The sequence below is a fragment of the Mangifera indica genome, chromosome 9 (genome assembly GCF_011075055.1).
Source record: "Mangifera indica cultivar Alphonso chromosome 9, CATAS_Mindica_2.1, whole genome shotgun sequence".
Taxonomy (NCBI): Eukaryota; Viridiplantae; Streptophyta; class Magnoliopsida; order Sapindales; family Anacardiaceae; genus Mangifera; species Mangifera indica.
In genome coordinates, this window is record NC_058145.1 from 12,036,844 (window position 1) to 12,058,764 (window position 21,921).

The 21,921-nt window shown below is 34.2% G+C and overlaps 5 protein-coding genes across 5 annotated transcripts; 4 read left to right on the top strand and 1 right to left on the bottom strand.

Moving 5' to 3' along the window:
* Positions 1–363: 363 nt before the first annotated feature.
* On the top strand, positions 364–1,570 carry LOC123225633. Its single transcript, XM_044649731.1, has one exon. The coding sequence runs from the start codon at positions 535–537 to the stop codon at positions 1,408–1,410; it is 876 nt and encodes a 291-aa protein (XP_044505666.1). The 5' UTR covers positions 364–534; the 3' UTR covers positions 1,411–1,570.
* Positions 1,571–3,106: 1,536 nt separating this feature from the next.
* Positions 3,107–6,627, top strand: LOC123226263 (josephin-like protein). The gene is made up of 3 exons (XM_044650788.1): positions 3,107–3,372; positions 3,648–4,109; positions 5,751–6,627. Exons 1-3 carry the CDS (start codon positions 3,274–3,276, stop codon positions 6,432–6,434), a joined length of 1,245 nt encoding a protein of 414 aa, XP_044506723.1. The 5' UTR covers positions 3,107–3,273; the 3' UTR covers positions 6,435–6,627.
* A 974-nt stretch (positions 6,628–7,601) lies between these two features.
* Positions 7,602–8,274, bottom strand: LOC123225634. Its single transcript, XM_044649732.1, has one exon. The coding sequence runs from the start codon at positions 8,013–8,015 to the stop codon at positions 7,743–7,745; it is 273 nt and encodes a 90-aa protein (XP_044505667.1). The 5' UTR covers positions 8,016–8,274; the 3' UTR covers positions 7,602–7,742.
* Positions 8,275–10,931: 2,657 nt separating this feature from the next.
* LOC123225380 (cytochrome P450 86A1) lies at positions 10,932–12,771 on the top strand. Its single transcript, XM_044649318.1, has one exon. It carries the CDS (start codon positions 10,982–10,984, stop codon positions 12,521–12,523), a length of 1,542 nt encoding a protein of 513 aa, XP_044505253.1. The 5' UTR covers positions 10,932–10,981; the 3' UTR covers positions 12,524–12,771.
* A 4,369-nt stretch (positions 12,772–17,140) lies between these two features.
* LOC123225142 (GDP-mannose transporter GONST2-like) lies at positions 17,141–19,421 on the top strand. The gene is made up of 9 exons (XM_044649011.1): positions 17,141–17,300; positions 17,430–17,640; positions 17,742–17,881; positions 18,057–18,186; positions 18,267–18,365; positions 18,471–18,625; positions 18,711–18,827; positions 18,916–19,013; positions 19,114–19,421. Exons 1-9 carry the CDS (start codon positions 17,254–17,256, stop codon positions 19,155–19,157), a joined length of 1,041 nt encoding a protein of 346 aa, XP_044504946.1. The 5' UTR covers positions 17,141–17,253; the 3' UTR covers positions 19,158–19,421.
* The last annotated feature ends 2,500 nt before the right edge of the window (positions 19,422–21,921 follow it).

A 21,921-nucleotide genomic window follows, 5' to 3' on the forward strand; every position in this document is an offset into this window, starting at 1 on the left:
TACCTGACAAAAATGGTTATCGACACCTGAAGATTGATAGGAGAATAAGATGGTGAGAATGATATCAATCGGCTGAAACAAATATAGTAATAAGAAAAAGAAAAAAAAAATTTGAAAGAAAATATAACTTTTCAAATTTTAGATAAGAGAAAATTATTAGATTTTAAATTAAGAGGGAGAAATATGATAAAATTTTAAATTTTTGAATATTTTTTTATTAATTAACGTTTTTATTTTTTATATTTATAATAAAATTAAAAAAAAAAGATAAATAAACATTTAAATTTTTTAAAGTTAAATGTAAAAATTTGAAAGAGGCTGGACTGAATACTATGTTTTTTGGGGGGGCCAATGCATAATCCTTCACGGACCTCTCTGCGTAGGCGCGTCTCAAGGTGATAGCAATTATCAACCAACATCATCCTTTACGAATCTCTCACTAACCTATTTGCTTTATGGCTCTTTGCACACGGCGTACGATAGCAGTAGCAGCACCGCCTTAAGCTAAGCTCAACTGCACTGAACTCTCGTCTCATGGCCTCCCCAAACCCTCTGGATCTCGACATCACAATAATCTCCGCTAAACACCTCAAAAACGTAAACTGGCGAAACGGTGATCTCAAACCCTACGTCGTTTTCTACGTCGACTCGGACTATCGACTTGCCACTCGGTCGGACGACTCGGGCTCCACTCCCCCCGTCTGGAACGAACGCTTCACTCTTCCCATGACTCGCCCCCTCCGCGAGTCCGCCCTCTCGCTCGACATCTTCCACTCCAAAGTCTCCGATACCCCCAAACCCCTGGTCGGCTCGCTGAAGTTCCCTCTTGCTCACCTGGTCAGTTCGGACGAGTCGACTGAGTCCTCCGTACGTAATCTCGAGCTTCTCCGCCCATCTGGTCGTCCGCAGGGGAAAATCCGCTTGAAAATCGCTATCAAAGAACGGGTCGTACCGTCTCCGTGTCAAGATTACCAATATATCGCTGATTTTAGCCATTATTACTATTCTGCTCCTCCTCCGTTTCCTTCTCCTGTTCGGGATTACGGTTACTACTCGGGATATTACTCTCCTCCAGTGACGGTGCCGGTGCCGGTGCCGGTGCGGGCGCTGTTCGGCAGAGCCTCGAGTTACAGCTTCCCAAGCGGTAGTGTCCCGTCGGCCCCTGTTGATTATTCGACATCGAACGATCAAAAGCAGCCGCCGTTACCCCCTCGATCGACGTACGGGGTGTCAGTTGGCACTGGGCCTTCGGCTCCAGTGGATTACGCGCCATACGAGCAGAAGCTGCCAAAGGAGTTTGTTGGTCTGAGTAAAGAAGAGGAGGCTAACAAAAAGGAGGAGAAAAGGGCTGAGAGTGAAATGGGGCCAAGGGGAAGTTACAGTTACAGTGATTACCGCCATGATTATTGAAGTATGTTTTGTTTAGTCATTGACGGGTAAAATATATTTGGAAAGGTAGAATTTATAAATTTTATGGCTTTGATGAATGATGAATATACTCGCATATATTTTGATGAATGATGAATATGCTTGTATATATAATATATGATAGACTTTCTTTTACAGGTTACTTCTTTTCCTCTAAATCAATAACTGGGTTACTTGTAATGTCAAGTTTTTGTATTTTGTTTGTTGGGATTGAGTCTTCTATTGATGGTTTCTTAGTGTGACTTGTGTTTGTTTGTTGCTCTTATGGAGACAATGAGTTGTTAAGGTTATTTATTAAGAGCTACCTCCATCCAGGTTTTTTGGTTTTCGGCCGAACCAATCACAAAGGTGAAACTTTGAGTATAGTGATCAACCTTACAACTACTCTACTAGATAAGTTAAGAGTGAGTTTAATCTTGATATTTTGATTTTGTCAGTGAGTTACACTTGGGATTCCTTTTTTAGTCACTCAATTTATCTCTTGAGGGCTCTTTTGCTATTGGGTTGACATGAAGGAAATGGGGTTGCTTTTGGGTGTGATACTGATTAGTTTGTATCTCTCAAACTGAGAGATCACACGTGTTTAGGTAAAAAAAAAATGCTTGGTTGGAAAAAGAGAGGCTTTAGAGATTAATCAAAACGCCTCTCTTCAAATGGCTTGTCAAATTTGTCCATTTTATTTTCTTAAAATGGTCGTCATTTTGGTGGTATGCACTGATTTTGTTGTCTCAATAGTATGCTTTTTTTCTAAGGTTACATATATGAGAGTTGGCATAAAAGAACAAAAGGAGGTTGGTCAGTCGATCCCGCAGAAACTCATTTTGGTTCGACTGCTGCAGAAACAATATTGAAGCTTCCCAGCTTCATGAACTGTTGATTTTCTGTCCAGTTATGCTGAAATCTTTTATTGACTACGGGAGAAGCTTTACAATCGGGAATCGCACAAAATGGATTGCCTGTGAATTAATTTCATTCTATTTTCTCTGGATTTCCACATTTTAGTCAAGCAAAATGCTTATTTCTGGAGAGGTGCATCAATTGATGTTGCTTCTGTCTGGTCACAGTTAATATATTATTCTATCTTCTTGTTCTGTTGATGTGATGAGAGTAATGCTGACATTAGTGAAAAATGAAAAAGGCATATAGAACTCGTTGGCATCCAGTTTTTTAAAATAAGGTGTGGCTAATTCTGAATAGACTTGAAAAAGGTCTCAATATCTGTTAAAGAGTAATATTACAAGTCTTATACCCTTATAAGGGCTGGTTTAACGGAAAAAATAAAAAAGGTTTTATATATGGGAGGGTTTCAGTTTTAGTTTTTTTAATGATATTTTAAAATTAAAATTTTAATTTATTTAGTTTAATAATTGTAAGATCGGTTACTGAATTTAAAATTTATTTTATTTAATATAATTGATTTTACTATGAAGAAACAATTTAATTTGAGTATGATTTTTTGTTTAAAAAAAATATTAAAAAGTCTAATAAGATAATATTAATTTAAAATTATTAAAGTTATAATAGTTGAATAATATATTATATAAATTATCAAAATTTAAATTTTTTATATTATATTTTATTATACTATATATTTTAAAAAAATAAAATATTAATAAAATAATAAAAATTTTGAATTAATATATTAAAAATATTTCTAAAAATTTTAAATTATATATATATGTTATATTTTTTTAAAATGACGTGGCAACTGTGGCCAGTTTACGACCCGTCATCCACATGTCACTCCTGTGTTTCCTCTCCCCCGCTACGGAAATAATAAAACAGTAAAATCCTCATGCTAACCCGCCGACGTCTGCGTGATTCTTTTCTGGATACAATTTCTAGATGAACTCAGCAAACATGGGAAGCCAGATGCCAAAAATCTATCACGAGAAGCAAATATTGCAGTTCTGCCTTCTACACTCCCTCAATAATCTCTTTCAGGTAATAAATTTGATACCCATCACTCATTTTGTTCTCTTCGTCAACTACTTGATAAATTAAAGTTTAATTCAAAGTCTTGAATCGAATCTCATAGTTTACTCATATTGAATTTTGAGAAAACTGAAGTTAATTTGGGGATTTTTCAGTTGTTGAATTGATTAATCCACCTACTTGTATTATATTTTATTTTTTCAGTTAATTATAATATTTCATGTTAATTTGGTATGAACTTTTAATGGGATTTTGATTAACAAAGAAATTACTTGATGTTTCAGCAAGAAAATGCTTTTACACGGGCAAGTTTGAATGTCATTGCTGAGAAACTTGTTCTCGACGACCCTGACAAGCAAGCCTGGACGCCATTATCAGTTGTTTTTAAGCCTCACCATAACGCATTAACTGGAAATTATGATATTAATGTTCTTATTGCGGCTCTGAAAGGGAGAGGGAAGAGTGTAGTATGGCATGATCGTCGAAATGAGGCGTCATCCATTGATCTCGATGGCTCTGCAAATAATTTGATGGGTATTGTGATTAATATTCCTGTTACACGTTATGGTGGGCTTTGGAAGAGTAGGCATTGGGTTACACTGAGAAAGATTGATGGGGTTTGGTATAATTTAGATAGCGATTTAAAAGCTCCCTATTGTTTTAAAGATACTGAAGAAGTTGGAGAGTTCTTGGATTACATTATTGGTGTTGGTGGAGAAGTTTTGCTGGTCCAGAATGATGAAGAATGAGATTTGTTTTCTTCTCATTGTCTGCTGTGAAAGAGATTCTGAAGTTTGTGTACATGCTAGCTGTGAACAATCATGAACTTGTTAAGCGTGCAGTCCAAGCTGATTAGAACGACATTGTTGAATCAAGATTTGAAAGAATCTGTCTGTGCTCCCCTGGACCATGGTGGTCTGTATAAAAATTCCTTTAGCTGATGTAGTTTATGCTAAGATGTACAGTGAAATGATTGACCCGTTTGTCATCTTACAATTTTGACATTTTCTATTGTATTTGTTTCTATAAATTGATGATTTTCTTCATTGTTGCTGATGAACGTAAGAGCCTTACTAAGGGAAGGAAATGAACTTCATATTGAGGTTTTATACTTCGGATTCGGAGGAATAGGGTTAAAACCATTTGTTTTGTGCAGGCATTTGAGCAATTGAGAGACTGCCACAATTTCCCGCTAAGGTTTTTCTTTGAGTCCTGATAATGACTCCTTTTTGAAAGAGTCACCAACCAGGAAGCCAGATGATTGAATTCAAATATTACTAGCATTCTGTAAAGCAGTGTGGATATTGTTGGATTGATAGATAGTGTCAATAAAAAATAATCAGAACTTTGTTGTTTCCTCATGGAGTGTATAAAATCAATGTTACCATGATGCAACTTTTCTCTTGTCAAATCAAAGGTTTGTTTTTTTATCCATCCTTCTTAAGTAGGCTAAACATTTCCAGCCTAAGGGGTCCTGTCTTAGGGTTTTGGGTATGAAATTTGGGCCTCTTCATGTCTGCAACTTGCCGGTTTTTTCAACTGTTCAATATTCTATGCACCCACCTTTGACATCTATTTTGTTTTCAGCCTAGGTAACATAAATGGCTTTCAATCCCAGAGAGAAAGATGGTATCTGCTTTCTAGATTAATTTGTATATATTTATACACACTGAGGTAACCATCAAAACAGATTTTACCGAAAGATTGTTTCATCTAAAATTGGCCTTTTATATAAAAAGGATTAAACTCAAGTTGCTTAGCAGAGGAAAAGATAATGATTCCATACAATATAATATTCACCTCAAATTAATTCACTTCACTCAGTCTGGACAGGCATTAAAGAAATCTTTAGACTATCATCAGAAAAAGCAAGAGTTTAATTGGAGACCCACACGCTCGGTTCTTTTTTTATCTCTTTGCAGCTACATATATATATTTTATGTACAATCCTGCAAAACATTTACTTTGTTCACACATAAGAACTCAATTGTCCCACCATAATATGCATCTTATCATAGCAGTTAATCATTCATTTGTAGCATTGCAGAGGAGAATCTTTATATTTTTAGTCACAAAGCTAAGGTAGCATTTTCAAAAGAAAGAAAAGGAGTTCTATTCATTGTATTATATAATTTAAGCAAAGGAAAAAAAAAAGCAAGTGGAAGTCAGAGAACTCATCTGCCAAAAGATTTATTGCAGTCATGAGGTGTGACTGACCCAGTTGTAAGAGTAAATTATGACAGTTATTTTCAATGTGAACTCTTGCATTCACTGTGGGAAATCTAGAAATCACTGCTTTTAGTGCACATTTTTACGGAAGTTACTGAATGCTTAAATCTCTAGTTATATGGGTTTATTACAAAAAGCTTTTCAAAGTGAAGTGCTAGATCATAGATAATCATAACCCTCTTTGCTTCTCACATTTTGAGCTTCCTGTTATAGCCCTTTCTTCTATATATGTGTCAAGGTCTTCACATTTTGGCCCATCTTCTCTCAACTGCTGTATCACTCTTTGCCTCTTCTGCAGATCTATCTCAGTTACCAGCTGCTGTCTATTGAAAATGTCAACAAGAGAGAGTAACAAAGTTAGTAGCAGACCAGCTGTTAACAAAGAGATTATATCCCAGAAACAAAAATCTACTTGCACAGTTGTTGAGAATAAGAGGCAGGCTACTGGCTCTTTTGCAACAAGGAGGAGTAACCGAGAAGGCTGTTGTTGCATACCAGGTATTAGCAAGGAAGCTTTAATTTACAAACGAAACTGTGTCAGTAAAGTTGCTGGTAACAAGAGATGGGCTGCTGGGAGCTGTGGAATCAGGCTACCAAAAAGATCAGAGCTTTCGCTGGTTAGATTTCTCGAGCATCTGGGCAGTAAGATAGCAAAAGGTCTATGTTTTTCATCTTTGAGGAAGAGACGTTCGCCTGCTGCAGTTTCTTCATCAGGAAGATCAAAGCAGTCTGTCATTCCTGTTGATTCCCATAGAACTGAAGCCATTGAGGATTGCATCGAGTTCATCAACTCCTCTTCTTCCTTGCCGCGATCAAACTCTGTTTCTGCTAACGCTTCTTAAATTTTATTGCAGCATCACAGTATTTATGTAAAAATCTTCTTCTGAGGTGCAACCTTGCATCAAACGAAAGATTTAAAACATCTTGTATAGTTTGCTTTAGTTATCACCAAGTCTTAAATATGTTTCTTTCTTTAATAAACTCATCAGAATATGAAAGCAATAAACCAGAATAAAAATGGAACACTGTTCTTCACTGCTTGCAATCTCAAACTCTTCAACCTTTAACAACTAGCAAGAATATGATAAATTTTCAGGTTGCATAGTTTAATTAGATGATAATCTTGTTTATGGAACATAAAGGTCTCAGCTTTTTATTTTTTATGCATAGTTGAGCATGAGTTGCCTATTGCCTACCCACCTTCAAGGCAAGGCCAACACTCTTGCCTAGTTAATTTGTCCTTTGCCACCCTCATGTTACCCTTGTCTGGGATTGGAATTAAATGTGCAGTCTGGACCCATGAAGACATAGAGTCTCTTCTGTTTAGAACAATAAATCTAGATCCATTTCTCTCCTTATTTCTTGTTGAGTGAACTAACCTGCCTTGTCGAAAGGAATCTTCCGAGCAACATTCTACAGTTGCTGTTATATTCGTCTTAGTAGTTTTTACTGTTATTCTTCAATGAGTTGGGTAATTAGGCAACTAAAATACATTGGGTTTGAATTAATTAACTTTTGAGGAGGAATACTATACATACCTATTTTAAGTACATAAATATATACACACTTATGTATATCATCATATAATTAGATATTACTTTATCTTTAATTTAAAATCAACCAATTATATAATGATATATATAAAGTGTGTACTTATATATGTATCCAAAGTGAATACACATAGTTTTATAGTTAACTTTTCAATAAATCAATTTAACCTATTGGCTCTTTAAATCACACATTACGAGAAATACCCATCTATTTTATGCAGTGTACAGTTTTTATAATACAGTCATTTTACAGTAGCATATATGTTTCATCTTGGTAAATCTTGGATCTGTTTGCATGCAAGAGAAAAATTTACACCTTTTGACGACAGCAAGAATTGTTCATTTTTCTCTGGGATAAATTGATAATGTTTACATATCTTTCATCTTTCATTTTGCAGTAAAAAACTCAGGTCTTCTGTGGGTGAAGTAAAATAACCAAATGGTATCATATGGAGAAAATTAGTAGATGATTTGAAATGATTCATATATGTAAATGAGAAGGAAACGTAACTTAAGTTTGAAGAATCACTTTGAAAGGAAATTAAGTACAAGACATGATCAATGGTTAAAAAAAGCTAATTAAGAGGCAATAATTAGTGGTCATTTCTTGGAAAAGAGACCTCCAAACCCACCTTTCTTCTTCGGTGGAACAGCAACTGAGTTCTTGGAGCGCTCACTTGTAGTGCCACTATTCTTGTCTTCAACTTTTGCCAGGATTGGATCAGTTTCGTAAAATTGTTCTTCCTTCTGCAAGTTCCCAAGAATCCAATCAAGAAGACCCTTTTCTTCTTTGCCACCACCAGCACCTTTAGCTTCTGTAGCTGCATAAACTCTCACAGTAGCTGGAGCAAAGCTAAAGGGAAGAGAAGCCATATCTTTCTTTGTATCTACAGAAACACAAACTACTTTCGGCTAGTTGTTAAAAGTGGGATATGGTATGGTAATATATTTTGCTGGGGGTGGTCTGATGGTGAATTATGAACCATTGGATTGGGTTTGCGATTGTGAATACGAGGAAGTGGAAGTGTTTGCAGCGCGAGCTCTCCACAAGTGCCTTATCTTTTACATTCTTGGCTTCTAGTTTTGCCTCTCAGTTGATTTTTAGAGAAGAAAAAAGAATGAGGGGTTAAAGATGACCTTGAGTAGATATGGATATGGGGTTGCCACGTGACCAGAAGATAATCCTTGCACTTTAATGGCAACTTGTTTGCAGCTGTAGCTTACATATCTCACTTGTAAAATTGTGCATTTCACTCTTCAACTAAGTCTCCAACTGTTGAACTAATTTAACTAGAAGCTAGACTAAAGAATGATAACAAAGAACCCTATGAGAAGCACTGTCATAGAATTGGCACACTACATGGAATTCACATGTTATCCCCAATATCCTTTATTAGAAACGAGAGCAATATATTATGAGTATATACTTTTTAATACATAATTGAATATATAAATAATATGTTATATAATTAAATTTTACTTTATCAATCAATAAATCTCTTTACTTGAATGACTTAAATGTTTCGAATTTCCAAAAAAATGATTTGATTAATAGAATTTTGTATGATATCGATGATTGAGATTGATATTTAAAAGTATTGATTTAATCCTAAAGTATGATTTAATCCTATAACATGTTAATTATAGAAAAACGTATTTTTTTTATTATATAACCTAATTATCCTATAATCTTTAATTGAAAATCATCAAATAATAAGATGATATATTATTTATATACGTTTTTATATATTAAAAAATATATACTTATAAATATTATTATATTTTTATTGATTATTAAATGGTAAATTTAGAATGCTTCCCTCTCACCTTTATTGATATTCGGATTTATTTAGAAATATAATATCTAGGTGATAGTGATCGTAATTTTCCTAACCCACTGGAGATGGTGGACATGGGATTTTACACTCCGTCTTATCTCATGAAGAATCAACTGGAACTGAGCTGGGAGGGACATTTGATAGGCTATATCTAAGTCCACTCAAGAAGAATCAAATGGGTTGGGCTCAGCCTATGAAACCCAGAATTTGTACACATGAAGCCTGTTTTTGGCTTGGGTCTTCTTGATATCCTGTTTCTACTCATGGGTGTTCAAGTTAATGTCCTGAAAGTAACTCAGATGACACAATCAAGAAAAAAAAAATTATAAGATCAAACGGAATTGACTTTCACCACAGAGACTATTGTAAAGTTTGCTGGTATTTGACTGAGACTTCAATTCCAACATGAGCCAAATTTGTGAATGAGCATCAAGATTGGACATTGACAGCTAGAAATTAATCAGAGTTTGGTAAGAGTTCCCCTAAGAAAGGGAGAAAAAATGAGGTTTCTATATTTTCTTTCTCCTAAAGTTTCCGCATGTGAGAAACTACTACTCACTCAAGAGAGTCAAGTTTAATTTGCTTCTTTGCTTTTCCTTCTTTTAGAAAATTTGTCTTTTCTACCTTTCGAAACAAACCCTATTTTCCCAATGCTGTTTAACTGTCTCTAACTACTCTCTCTTCCCCAAGAAAGATTTTTTGAAGAATATAAGTTGAAGCAATCGCATTTGGGTAATTATTTTCAAGTTGTATACCCAGTAAAGCACTTAAGCTCCACTACTTTTTGGTAGGAATTTTATATAAACAATACATATCAAACACAAGATTCGAAAAATTAATATAAAATAAAAGCAAAACTCACCAGGGCATCCCGTTTGCACAAGCAAGGCATAGTCCTTTTTGGTTTTTTGTAGTCTTGCAAACACCAAAAATTATATCAAAATCTTTCACTTCAATTTCTTCTGTTATATTAATTATAATGTGTAAAGGGGTAGAGAGGAGATCTTCTAGAATCTCTGCAGTTTTCTACATGCATGGCTACTACTTATAACTATTGTTGTCCATAAATTTGACTGACTTTAGAGGATATATAATAAATCAATGAGCAATACTATGAGTATGCACTTTTATATACACTATTAAATATATAAAAAATATGTTATTATGTGACTGGGTGTTATTTTATTTTTAATTCAAAATCATTCAATCACATAATGAAATATTATTTGTATACTCAATTATTTAGATATTAAATGTAGGTAGAACTTGTTTAAGGTTTAATTTTTTAATAAAACTATGTGTAGTTATTTTAAGTACACAAATCAATCACGCACAGTATGTGTCACCATGTAATTGAGTTATTTTGAATTAAAGATAAAATAATAACCAATCATATGAATACACACATAAATATGTACTTATTTGCATACTTAAAATGAATACGTATAATATTGTTTTAAATTTTTTCATTGCATTGTTTATTTGGCTAGCTTGTTGATTCCCTTGAATTATTATATCCTCTCTCAAATATGGCTCGATGTAACAATACAATATACAAAAACAATAAAATTATGCGTACACACTTTTGATACATCTCACCACATAATGATACATCATTTATATATCTAAATTATATATTAAAAGTGTATATATAGGATTACTCATACCTAAATGTGGACAAAATACAGATTTATTAAGATTCAGTCGGCAATTGAAAGTTTGAACCAAATTGGAAAATTAAAAAAAAAAGTGATCATCAAAGGGTGACACGTCTCATCTAATGGCGTCCAAAATTATCAAGTATTTCACAACTACTCACAAGGGATTCAAAAAGTTTTGCATGGTTTTCGTGTACATTAATTCCTATCAAAATCAACCCAATAGCGAGCCACTTCACAAAATTCCCAACAACTTTCTCCTACAAACTCTCTTGTTTTCTCCACTATATATGTACATGGCTATTCTTTATCTCATTCAACACTCAGTGCTAACAATTCTCAAATGGAAAACCTAGCTCTTCTTTTGAGCTTAGTGGCTGTAGTTTCAGCCTATGCTTTCTGGTTCTATCTCTTATCTCGTAAACTCTCAGGCCCCAAATTATATCCTCTTGTGGGTAGCCTTCCGATTCTCTTCAAGAACCGACGGCGAATACACGATTGGATTGCTAGTAATCTTCGAGCTACAGGTGGTTCAGCTACTTACCAAACTTGTACCATTGCTCTCCCTTATTTTGCCACCAAACAAGGGTTTTTTACAGTCACGTGTCACCCTAAAAATGTGGAGCATATTCTTCGGACAAGGTTCGATAACTACCCCAAAGGTCCCACGTGGCAGAAGGCTTTTCATGATTTGTTAGGGCAAGGGATTTTCAACAGTGACGGTGAAACATGGCTTATTCAGCGCAAAACTGCTGCTCTTGAGTTCACTACAAGAACGTTAAGGCAAGCCATGGCTCGGTGGGTGAATCGGACGATCAAGAATCGTTTGTGGAAGATTTTAGATCAAGCAGCGGAGAATAGTCTCTCAGTGGACTTGCAAGATTTGTTGCTTCGTTTAACGTTTGATAATATTTGCGGTCTCACTTTCGGAAAAGACCCCGAGACTCTCTCACCGGAGCTACCAGAAAATTCATTTGCTATGGCTTTTGATACGGCCACTGAAGCAACTCTTCAACGGCTTTTGTACCCTGGATTTTTATGGAGATTGGAGAAACTATTTGATATCGGAGCTGAGAAAAGGCTGAAGAAGAGCCTCCAAGTTGTTGAAGATTACATGAACAGCGCTATAGAAGCTCGTAAAGAGAGTCCATCAGATGATTTATTATCAAGATTTATGAAGAAAAGAGACGTCGATGGTAACCTCTTCCCAAGTTCGGTTCTTCAACGGATAGCTCTAAACTTCGTTCTCGCCGGCCGTGATACCTCATCGGTGGCACTTAGCTGGTTCTTCTGGCTTGTCATGAACCACCCCCACGTTGAACAGAAGATCATCAATGAAATCTCAAAGGTTCTTAAGGAAACTCGTGGCAATGACATCAAGAAATGGCTAGAAGAGCCTCTAGCCTTTGATGAAGCTGATCAGTTAATGTATCTCAAAGCAGCATTAGCCGAAACGCTGCGTTTATATCCCTCAGTCCCAGAGGATTTCAAGTACGTAGTCTCCGACGACGTCTTGCCAGATGGCACGGCCGTCCCAGCCGGTTCAACCGTGACGTACTCCATCTACTCAATGGGGAGAATGAAGACGATATGGGGAGATGACTGCTTGGAGTTTAGACCGGAGCGTTGGCTATCGGCTAAAGGGGACCGCTTCGAACCGCCCAAAGATGGATACAAATTTGTGGCGTTTAACGCCGGACCGAGAACTTGTTTAGGCAAGGACTTGGCATACTTGCAAATGAAGTCTGCAGCTTCAGCCGTGCTGTTGCGTTACCGGCTGTCCCTGGCTCCCGGTCACCGTGTGGAGCAAAAGATGTCTCTCACTTTGTTCTTGAAGAATGGCCTTCGTGTACACTTGCATCCCCGTGCACTTGTTGCTGAGTAGAAAGGAGAAAGTGTCGCCGATGTTTCACTTGTTGCCAAAAGAGAACAGGGACAGTATGGTCATTTAAATTTGCTTTAATTTTTTATTTGTATTTTCATTTTGAGTATGGAATTGTTGTGTGGTGGCATTTGAGTATGTACGTACAGTACAATTGGTTTGTTGGTATAAACTGGGAAAGAGTCAAGATTGTCCTTGTGATGTTGACAAATACATTTTATGGATATTCAAATTTATGCTTTTTTTTATTCAAATCATATACTTGTATGAATAAAAAACAATACTCTATTTTATAAGTGCCTTTTTAATATAAAAGCTAGTAGAATTAGATTTCCTTCAAGAGTGTTATTATGAATATAAATAATATATATAATTTTATATATAAATAATAATATATTATTAATAATTTAAAATTAAAAATAAAATAATATTAATCATATAATGATATATTATTATTTATATAAAAAATTATGTATATTATTTGTATATAATTTAATCATTCTCAGTCGCAACGATTTACCGCTGATGTGTACATTCTGCCTTTAGATAACTATGACTTTATTTTAGGGGCTCAGTTGCTGGGCACTTGGTGAGACATTTTATGGAACTTTAAGGACCCTCAAATGGCTTTTAAACAAAATGAAAAGGAATATATGTTGCCAGCAGGTAGCAGAGGAAAATAAAATGTTGGTAATTAGTCATTCTAAACTACAGACATTATTAAGAAGCAATCAGATAGCCTTTTTTTGTTCAATTGTTAATGCAGTATGGAGAGGTTGAGCTAGCTCTATTGTAGACCATTAAAGAATCTTCCGACGAGAGTTGGCTGAATTGGAGTTGTTGTTGAATCAGTTCAGTTATGTGTTCAGAGATCATGAAGGCTTACCACCACAACGAGAGAAGATCAGCAGATCATCCTCCAGGAGAACGCCCTACTTGTCAACCTCAGACCACATAGATATGGTACCTTGCAAAAAAATAAAAAATAAAAAATAAAAAAAATGTAAATGAGAAAATGATGCGTGAAATTACGGATGTGTATAATTTTATTTAAATTGTAAAACAGAACTGAACTACTTAAAAATTATAGTTTGAGTTGTTATTTGGGCTATTTTAAAACTAAACTAAACCGTAAATCGTATTTTGTCATATATATAACTATATTTGACATAATTTTTTAATAAAAAATAAGGTGTATAACTTGTTTTTTAAATATTTATTTTATAATTTTCTTAACATATATACTGTATATATATTTCATATTTATTTTATAGTTTAAAAAATTATAATTCAATTAATTTTGTTAAATAGGTTCAAACCGTAATTTAAACTAAATCAAACCATATTTTTTCAATTTAGTTTGGTTTAATTTAAAAAAAAATTAAGTCTTTTTTTTCAATTTAATTTAAAAAAAACCTTCAAACTATACTAAACTAGATCTTACACACCTCTACATGAAATGCTTGGAGCTAGAATCATTAGGACCCACAATAGTTCTCATTCTAGTCCAGTGATCCTCGTTAAGAAAAACAAATATGTTAATTTTCTAATAAAATTAGTTTAAAAAAAACAAAAATGTCTTTTATTTTTACTAAAACTAAATAACAGTTTGTCTCCAAAATATTTCTAAAATTTTTACACACCCTTGGTACAAGTTTTCTCTCGTGTGCATAACTTTCTAACATAGTCACCTTTACTCTTTACTCATTGCTAACTCGATCTAAATTTATCAAATCTAACTTAAATTTGTTATTTTTAGCCTAGATCTACCTCTAACATGCTCCATTGTTATATAGAATGATTGATTTGGAAGACATGAAATCAGATGAAGATGAAAATTAGAGTGAATGAAGGATGTATATGTCAAGATTGTCTTTTGAAAGCTTTGATGGTGATATCAATGAAGAATTCTCTCGTGATAAAGAATTCAAAGGATTGAGAGAGTTGTCTTCGAAACAAAAAGGAACTAGAATGTTACTTGTTGCTAGCAACACCACCTCGTTGAGAAGTCAAAGTTGAATTGGTCAACAATTAATTAAAGACAAAGATAATGTACAAAACGGTATGTTAAAACAAACGATGAGGAGGAAGATTATAAGAGAAAGATGGTTGGATAGTAAGTTTAATAAAATAGAGGAAGAAGAGAATGTTATGGACAATTATGGGAAAAATAGTTTAAGTGCGGAAAGTAGAGGAGGAAGCTATGGGGGTGGGGAGGTGGTAATAACAAGGCCAGATAGAGGGAGAGGGTCGATTTGTCTGGATATGCGGAAAATGAAGGCTTGTAAAGATCTCGCTGTTGAATGCAAATGCCCCAACCTAGTTGATTTTTATTTATTTTATATTGGACCCTAGACCATCCATTATTTTTTGGCCCAACCTGTGGTGTTTTTATAGGCTTGTGGTATTTAACCACGGGCCGAAGGACTGTTTCCCACATAAATTTTAATACAAATACAAATACATATTTATAGTATTTTAAAAACTCAAATATCTATTTATGAATCAACTGTTGTTAAAATTTTTTATTAGAATTAAAGGTAAAATAGTCATTTTATCAGTAATATTAAAAAATATATAATTTTATTTCATTTCTCTCATAGGTTTTAAAAACTCTCATTTCACTTCTTAGCCTTAACTTTCAAAAGTAACTCCCCACCCCCCCCCCCCTCCCCTCCCCTCCCCTCCCCTCCCCCAATTTTTAGGGTTGCAAATTTTGACAATAGCAAAGGTGGTGGCCAATTGGTTTCAACGTCAACTGACAATCTCTACCTCTCTCTTTGCTATCACCGACGAAGCCAAACAAAGGTCGATGAAGCCTTGGCGACGACAAAGCCTGAAGACGAAAAGGCTTCATCAAATCAACTTTGAATGGCTAGAATTTGTGGTGTTCGTGGCTAGAGAACAAATCTTTGTCAACGGTCATCTAAATCTGAAGTTGAATCAATAGAAAACGTAATAGATTCTCGTCATCTAAAGTCGATTCGATGAAGCCTCTTCGTCTTCAAGCTTCATCACCGTCGAGGCTCCATTAACCTTCATACGGTGTCGTCAGCGACATCAAAGGGAGACACAAATAAGATCGGCCAAAATTGGAACAGATTGGCCGCCATTGTTGCCATTTTCAAAGTTTGCAATAAATCTTAGGGATTTAGGAGGGGGAAAAGTTACTTTTCAAAGTTTTAGGCTGAGGTAAAATGCTAATTTTCAAAACTTGGGAGGGGAAATAAAATAAAATAATATATTTTTTAATATTATTGATAAAATAACGATTTTACTCTTAGTTCTAATAAAAAATTTTAATAATAATTGGTCTAAGGGTGTGTATTTGAGTTTTTTGAGTTTTTCAAAACTTGTGTGTGTGCATTTGCATTTACTTTGGTAGGAAATGGTCCTTTGGCCTTAACCACTTGGTCAAAGTTCAAAACACATACAACATAAATATTTTGAGTAATATTATGTGTATTAACTTTGAGTACACAAATAAACATATACTTATATGTATTATCAAATAATTAGATATTACTTTATTTTTAATTTAGAATTATTCAATGATATAATTACACACATTTAGCAAGTCTTCGTCATGTTAGAGGAAAACTGATCGTCAATGGCTATAGGAGGGAAGACATGATTCGTCAACAAAGGGAAGTTGACTATCATCGGTTGGAGAAAGGATGGGTTGAAAATGGAAATCTTAAGAGACAAATATAATTTTTTAAAACTTGATCATATGAAAATAGTTATATTTTAAATTAAAGAGAAAAATATGATAAAATTTTATTATTTTTAATGTATTACTAGTTAAACAATAATTTTACTCATAAAATTAACTAATTTTATTAATTTTAATTATTTATAAATTAAAAGTTAAATTTTTTAATAATTAATGAGTATCGGATCGAGTTTCCACCAACCTTTGGTGGAAAAAAGCTTTTGGCGTATGAATTAACAATCATGAAAGGTAGTGGTGATTAAATTTTGAGCTCACTTGCAAATGGGCAGCTTTATGGCTCATTATAATAGCCGGAGCGGCGCCTAGATTTCAGTGCCGTGCCATATTTCGCGCGCAAAGAGCTTAGTATTCAGACTGGCATAACCCACTTCAACTTTGCTTCTGTATCCAGTTTCCTTCTCCACTCTATTTTTTCAAGCAATAATTCATAAATGTACCCGGATCAAGTGTTTTGACTTTGAAGTAAACCTCGAAAACAGTACTTGTAAAATATTTAACTGTGTGGACGGTCCTCTCTCCTGGAATCTCTCTTTCTCTTCAAAATCCATCCATTTTTTCTATCAAAATAAGATCTTTGGATCCACCCTTTTGCTTACTTTGCGTGCTCTTGAAAAAGATACATCAGACACCTGTTTTCCCTGTTGCCAGTTTGTTGTTTTCAGCTTTCTGGAGTACCTTTATTGCGCCTGTGGAGACTTAAAAGACCGTTGAAGGCCAAGGTTATCAAGCTGCGAACAGTTCTTGTCATTGTCTTCTCTGCCAACTGAAACCAGCGTAAGAATTAGTTGTTTTATTGTGGCTTTGATTAGACTCAACTATGGCATGTTAACTTCATTTGAAGTGTTGTTGTTCTTTTTTTCTTATTTTCAGGTAGACGATCAATATGTCATCCGAGTTAAAGTTGGATGTAGTTATCTCTCTTGATCCAAAAGAACCCGAATCATGTTCTTCTAATGGAAAAGTCATATTAAGTGAAAGTAAAAATGCGTTATATAAGATGATTAATGGCATTCAAAAGCAAGGATACAGAGGATTAAGTGACAGGTAAAATCTCTTTCAGCCTTTATGCAAGATTTAGTTTAAACACCTATAAAACATCTGCAATATCTATGACACAATACATGGTTGATGTTAATGCTGAAGCCTGTAATTTTTCCATAATCAATTAAGCAGGTTCTTTAGAGGGAATCGAGCCACATTTGGCGGCGGTGCAAATATTTCAGTTGACGGGGATGAAAAGAGAGAACATAGGTTAGGAACAAAATCAGGACCTCTTCTGTCGGGAACAGCTTACTGTATAACTTCCTGCAGCATGATTTTGCTAAATAAAGTCGTTCTTTCGGGTTATAATTTCAATGCTGGAATATCATTGATGTTTTATCAAGTATGTGACTTCTCTATATAGCCTAGTGTTGAAAGATCCATTTTCTTCCTTTGCAAAGTCACAAATTTTGTTCATGAATTATTTTGGTTTTTGAGCTGCAGAATCTAATTAGCACTCTAGTAGTTGCCTTATTTGGGCTCTCCAGAGCAATTTCAGTGGAAAAGCTAAATTGGAAGCTGGTTAAGATTTGGATACCTGTTAATATAATCTTTGTTGGCATGCTTGTTTCAGGCATGTACAGGTATGCTATAAAGTGCACCATTTTAGATATTGGATGTTAAATACAGAAAGAATAATGTTGAAGAGCATCTTATTGTTCTCTGCATATTTTTGAGGCTATTCATGCTGAATCAAACTGTAATATGCCTGGTTTTTGTGCTGCAGCTTAATGTTTTCTGGTCCATCTTTCTTTTCAGTTTGAAATACATAAATATTGCAATGGTGACAATTCTGAAGAATGTGACAAATATTTTAACAGCAGTTGGAGAGTTGTATATATTTCGAAAACGTCAGAATCCGAAGGTCTGGACTGCAATGTTTCTAATGGTAAACGATGCAACATAGCAAATCTCTTCATTTACGAAAATTTGGTATATACTACTAACAAATCTCTTCATGCTATGCAGATTATCTCTGCTATCAGTGGAGGGATCACAGATCTCTCATTTGATGCAACAGGATATGCTTGGCAGATTATTAATTGTGTTCTAACCGCTAGCTACTCGGTAGAATCTTGACTTTTTTTATCGAACTCCAAAGTTTCATTTACAAATCTTTTCTTTCCAAATTTTCCCTATCCAAGTAGATATAACATATGCATATTGTGACAGCTTACCCTGCGGCTGGTCATGGACAAAGCGAAGCAGGTGACTAGATCAGGATCTCTAAACGAATTTTCAATGGTGTTGCTGAATAACTTATTATCTCTTCCTTTTGCCATCTTCTTGATTCTCTTATTCGATGAATGGAGATATGTAATGACTGTGTAAGTCAATTCCACTAGCTTCTCGGTAGAATTTTTATTTTCCAGCATAGTTTTCTGTTCTGATGTTCATGGTTATTATTTGCAGGGATGTAATAAATTTGCCTATGTTCTGGGTTGCTGCAACAGCCAGTGGGTTTCTTGGGCTTGCAATTAGCTTCACCTCCATGTGGTTTTTAAAGCAAACTGGTCCAACCACATACAGGTAATCATAATTTAATCTCTTTTTATGCTGAATTTTTGAACAACAATCTATTTCGAACTTCTGTTGACAAATTTACGGGTATTGACAGCTTGGTAGGTTCATTGAACAAGATTCCAATCTCCATTGCTGGTCTTGTATTGTTCAAGGTTCCACTGAGTTTTCCAAATATGTTCAGCATAGTTTTTGGTAATCGGAAACATATACTTTCTATGAACTCTTAATTAATAAGATCTTATATTCTATTATTTTCATCTGATATATACCAACCAATTTATGGTTCTCTCAGGTCTATTTGCTGGGATATTCTTTGCCAGGGCAAAAATGTCCTGACTCAAGAACTGGGCGCCAATCAAATACATTTCAGGAAACAAATTTATATGTCTAAGTTGATCATGCTGAGGAGATTATGAAGCTGGAAGAACAAAGATCAAGTTACAAAGAACACCCAAATATCAAGGGATTGGGAAATATTGGAGCTCTTTTTTTTAATACGACACCACTCACGAGAAAAATTATCTTTGATCATATACAGACTGTTTGTTTTAATTTGGTTACTTATTATGTGGGCAAAAGTATCGAAAATGTATTCTTTTTCAGTGGAACTTTTGTTTTCTCGAAGAGGCCGTTTGATTCCAGTTTTTGAAGATTATCTTGATAATCTATCTTTTATTCCCTTGTTTAATTTGTTAGTAATAAAATATTACAGTAATCTTCTATTATCAATGTTGACATGACAGGTAATATAAATGATACTCTGATTATTACCTTCACCTTAAGTATTTAAATATTACCAAGATAATTTTTATTTTATTATAATTATGTTATTATTTATTAATTTTTTGAGACAAAAATAAATTTATTTTTAATTAATATGACAAATAATATAAAAAATATTTAAAAATAATTATATTTAAGGGCATTTAAGTAAAATAACTTACTGGTAATCTTTTATTACTTTTAATCAAATATAATAATTATTTATATCTACCAAATTTTATCAAACATAGTAATCATTTATATTCAGTAATCTTCTGAATAATTTATCTTCAAAGTAATCTTTCTATTTAGGTAATAAAACATTACCCAAACCAAATGTCCCCTAATTGGGATCCGAGAAAAATGGTATTAATTTTATTTGTTATATCCAAAGATAACAATTTTAGATCAAAAATAGGATATTCAACTTAATAAAGAGAGAATTTCTCGATAGAAACAAAAAAAGAGATAGAGACAAAAAATATTTTTATAATAAAAAACGAGGATACATGTATCTTCTCTCCGTCTTATCCTCATCCTTATGTCTACCTCTTTATATTAATATCTTTGTTTAAAATATTAATATATTTTTTATATTTTTTAAATTTATTTATATTTTTATTGTACATATTTAAACGGTTAATATATAATTTTTGTGATATTTAAAATTATAGGTTAGTTTTAATTTTAGTTAATTTTGGTATTTATAGTTATATTGTATTTAAAGAATACGAGAAGGAGACTATTTTTTTTGTGAGGAAGAAACAGAAAATTTATTTTATCCTGTAACAGGAATAGAGATTAATATCTCCTGTGGGACTTAGATACCACCCTACCCCTCTTCTCCCATCCCGTTCTGTTGCCATCCCTTGCTAGATTTAAGGATTGCAAAATCGAACTGGACCAATTGATCAAACTAGCTAGACCGTAAGCCAACACTTTAAACGATTCCGACAATAAATAAAACCGCTTTCCACACAAACTCGAATTAGATTGCGGTCGAACCTGTGGTTTTTTCAGTTGCCAATCCAATCTGGTTCAGAACCCATCCGGTTTTTTAATTTAAATATAAATTGAAAAAAATATTTGCAGAAACCCAACTCCTCCAACCCTTTCATGTGTGTCGTCACTGTTGTGACCTATACATAACTCACCAATCGACGAATTGCTGAGGATGGTTGCTAACGATGTTTGACGATGTGTGACACCAATTGCTCTAACTTAGAATTGACAGGGGTAGCGATGTTCGGGGGACAGATGATAGTTAACAGAAACAACAAACGCAGGAACTTTACGCGTGAAACAGCGACAAACGTTTTTGTAGGACATTGAGACACTAATAAGGAAAGCGAATCCATCTCCATGAAAGAAAATGATGGCGGAAATGGGCTGGTGGCAGAGGTGGGAGAGAAGAGACGAAACCAGAGGGTTTATTGAAAGAATTGAATATCCTTGAAACGAAGATCCTTGTTTTCCATGGGAGTATGGGTTTGGTTGTTTCACCGGAGCTCATTTTAGAAAGACAGAGGGTTTATTGGGAGATATTATGGCATGTAAATTGAAAGGAAGGGATGAAAATAGTGGAGTGGTGAGCTCTTGAAAAAAGGCAGTAATAAACTAGGGAAGTTGCAAATCTCTTTGACTCCTTTTATCCAATGTGATAGTGATTCTTTCTTTATGAGGGAAAATTCATCTCACTTTTCTCTTAAACTTTTTTTTTTTCATGAAGTTGAATTACCATAACATCCTTTAATTGTTATGGAGTATAATTTTGTTTTCTTCAAAGAGAAAAATGACATTTGTTAATGTTGTTAATGTTACATAACTAAAAGTCTGGTTGAACTAGATGATTAAAATGGTCTGATCAATTCTATCAGAACTAATTTTTAAAACGGTTCATGATCTAATCTGATTCTTAAAACCTTGGCCTGATCACTTTATTAAGATTATAATAACTATCGGCTTCAGCCATTTATGTTCTCTCTGCTACTAGGATTTTAACACTTGATCTTGTAGCAGTGGAATTCTTCGATGCTCGAGCAGTTCAGTGAAATCGCAAATTGCATTCAAATAAAAATATTGTGACTTTTCATTCATTCAGTCTATGACTAAAAATTACAAGTTTAGGATCCCTCATGAAAGCCGATGAGAAAAAGAATCCATTTCTATCAAGTCCATCTCTTCCTTCCCATATGTAAAAGCCTGACGTTCATCTCCCTGGCAGTACTCGATGCCCGTGTAATTGTAGCCATAGTCAATGTAAGATGAAGAAATGGTGGTTCCATTCAACAGATAAGACAGATAAAGATCAGAGTAAAGGTGGGTAGTATGAGTGTCT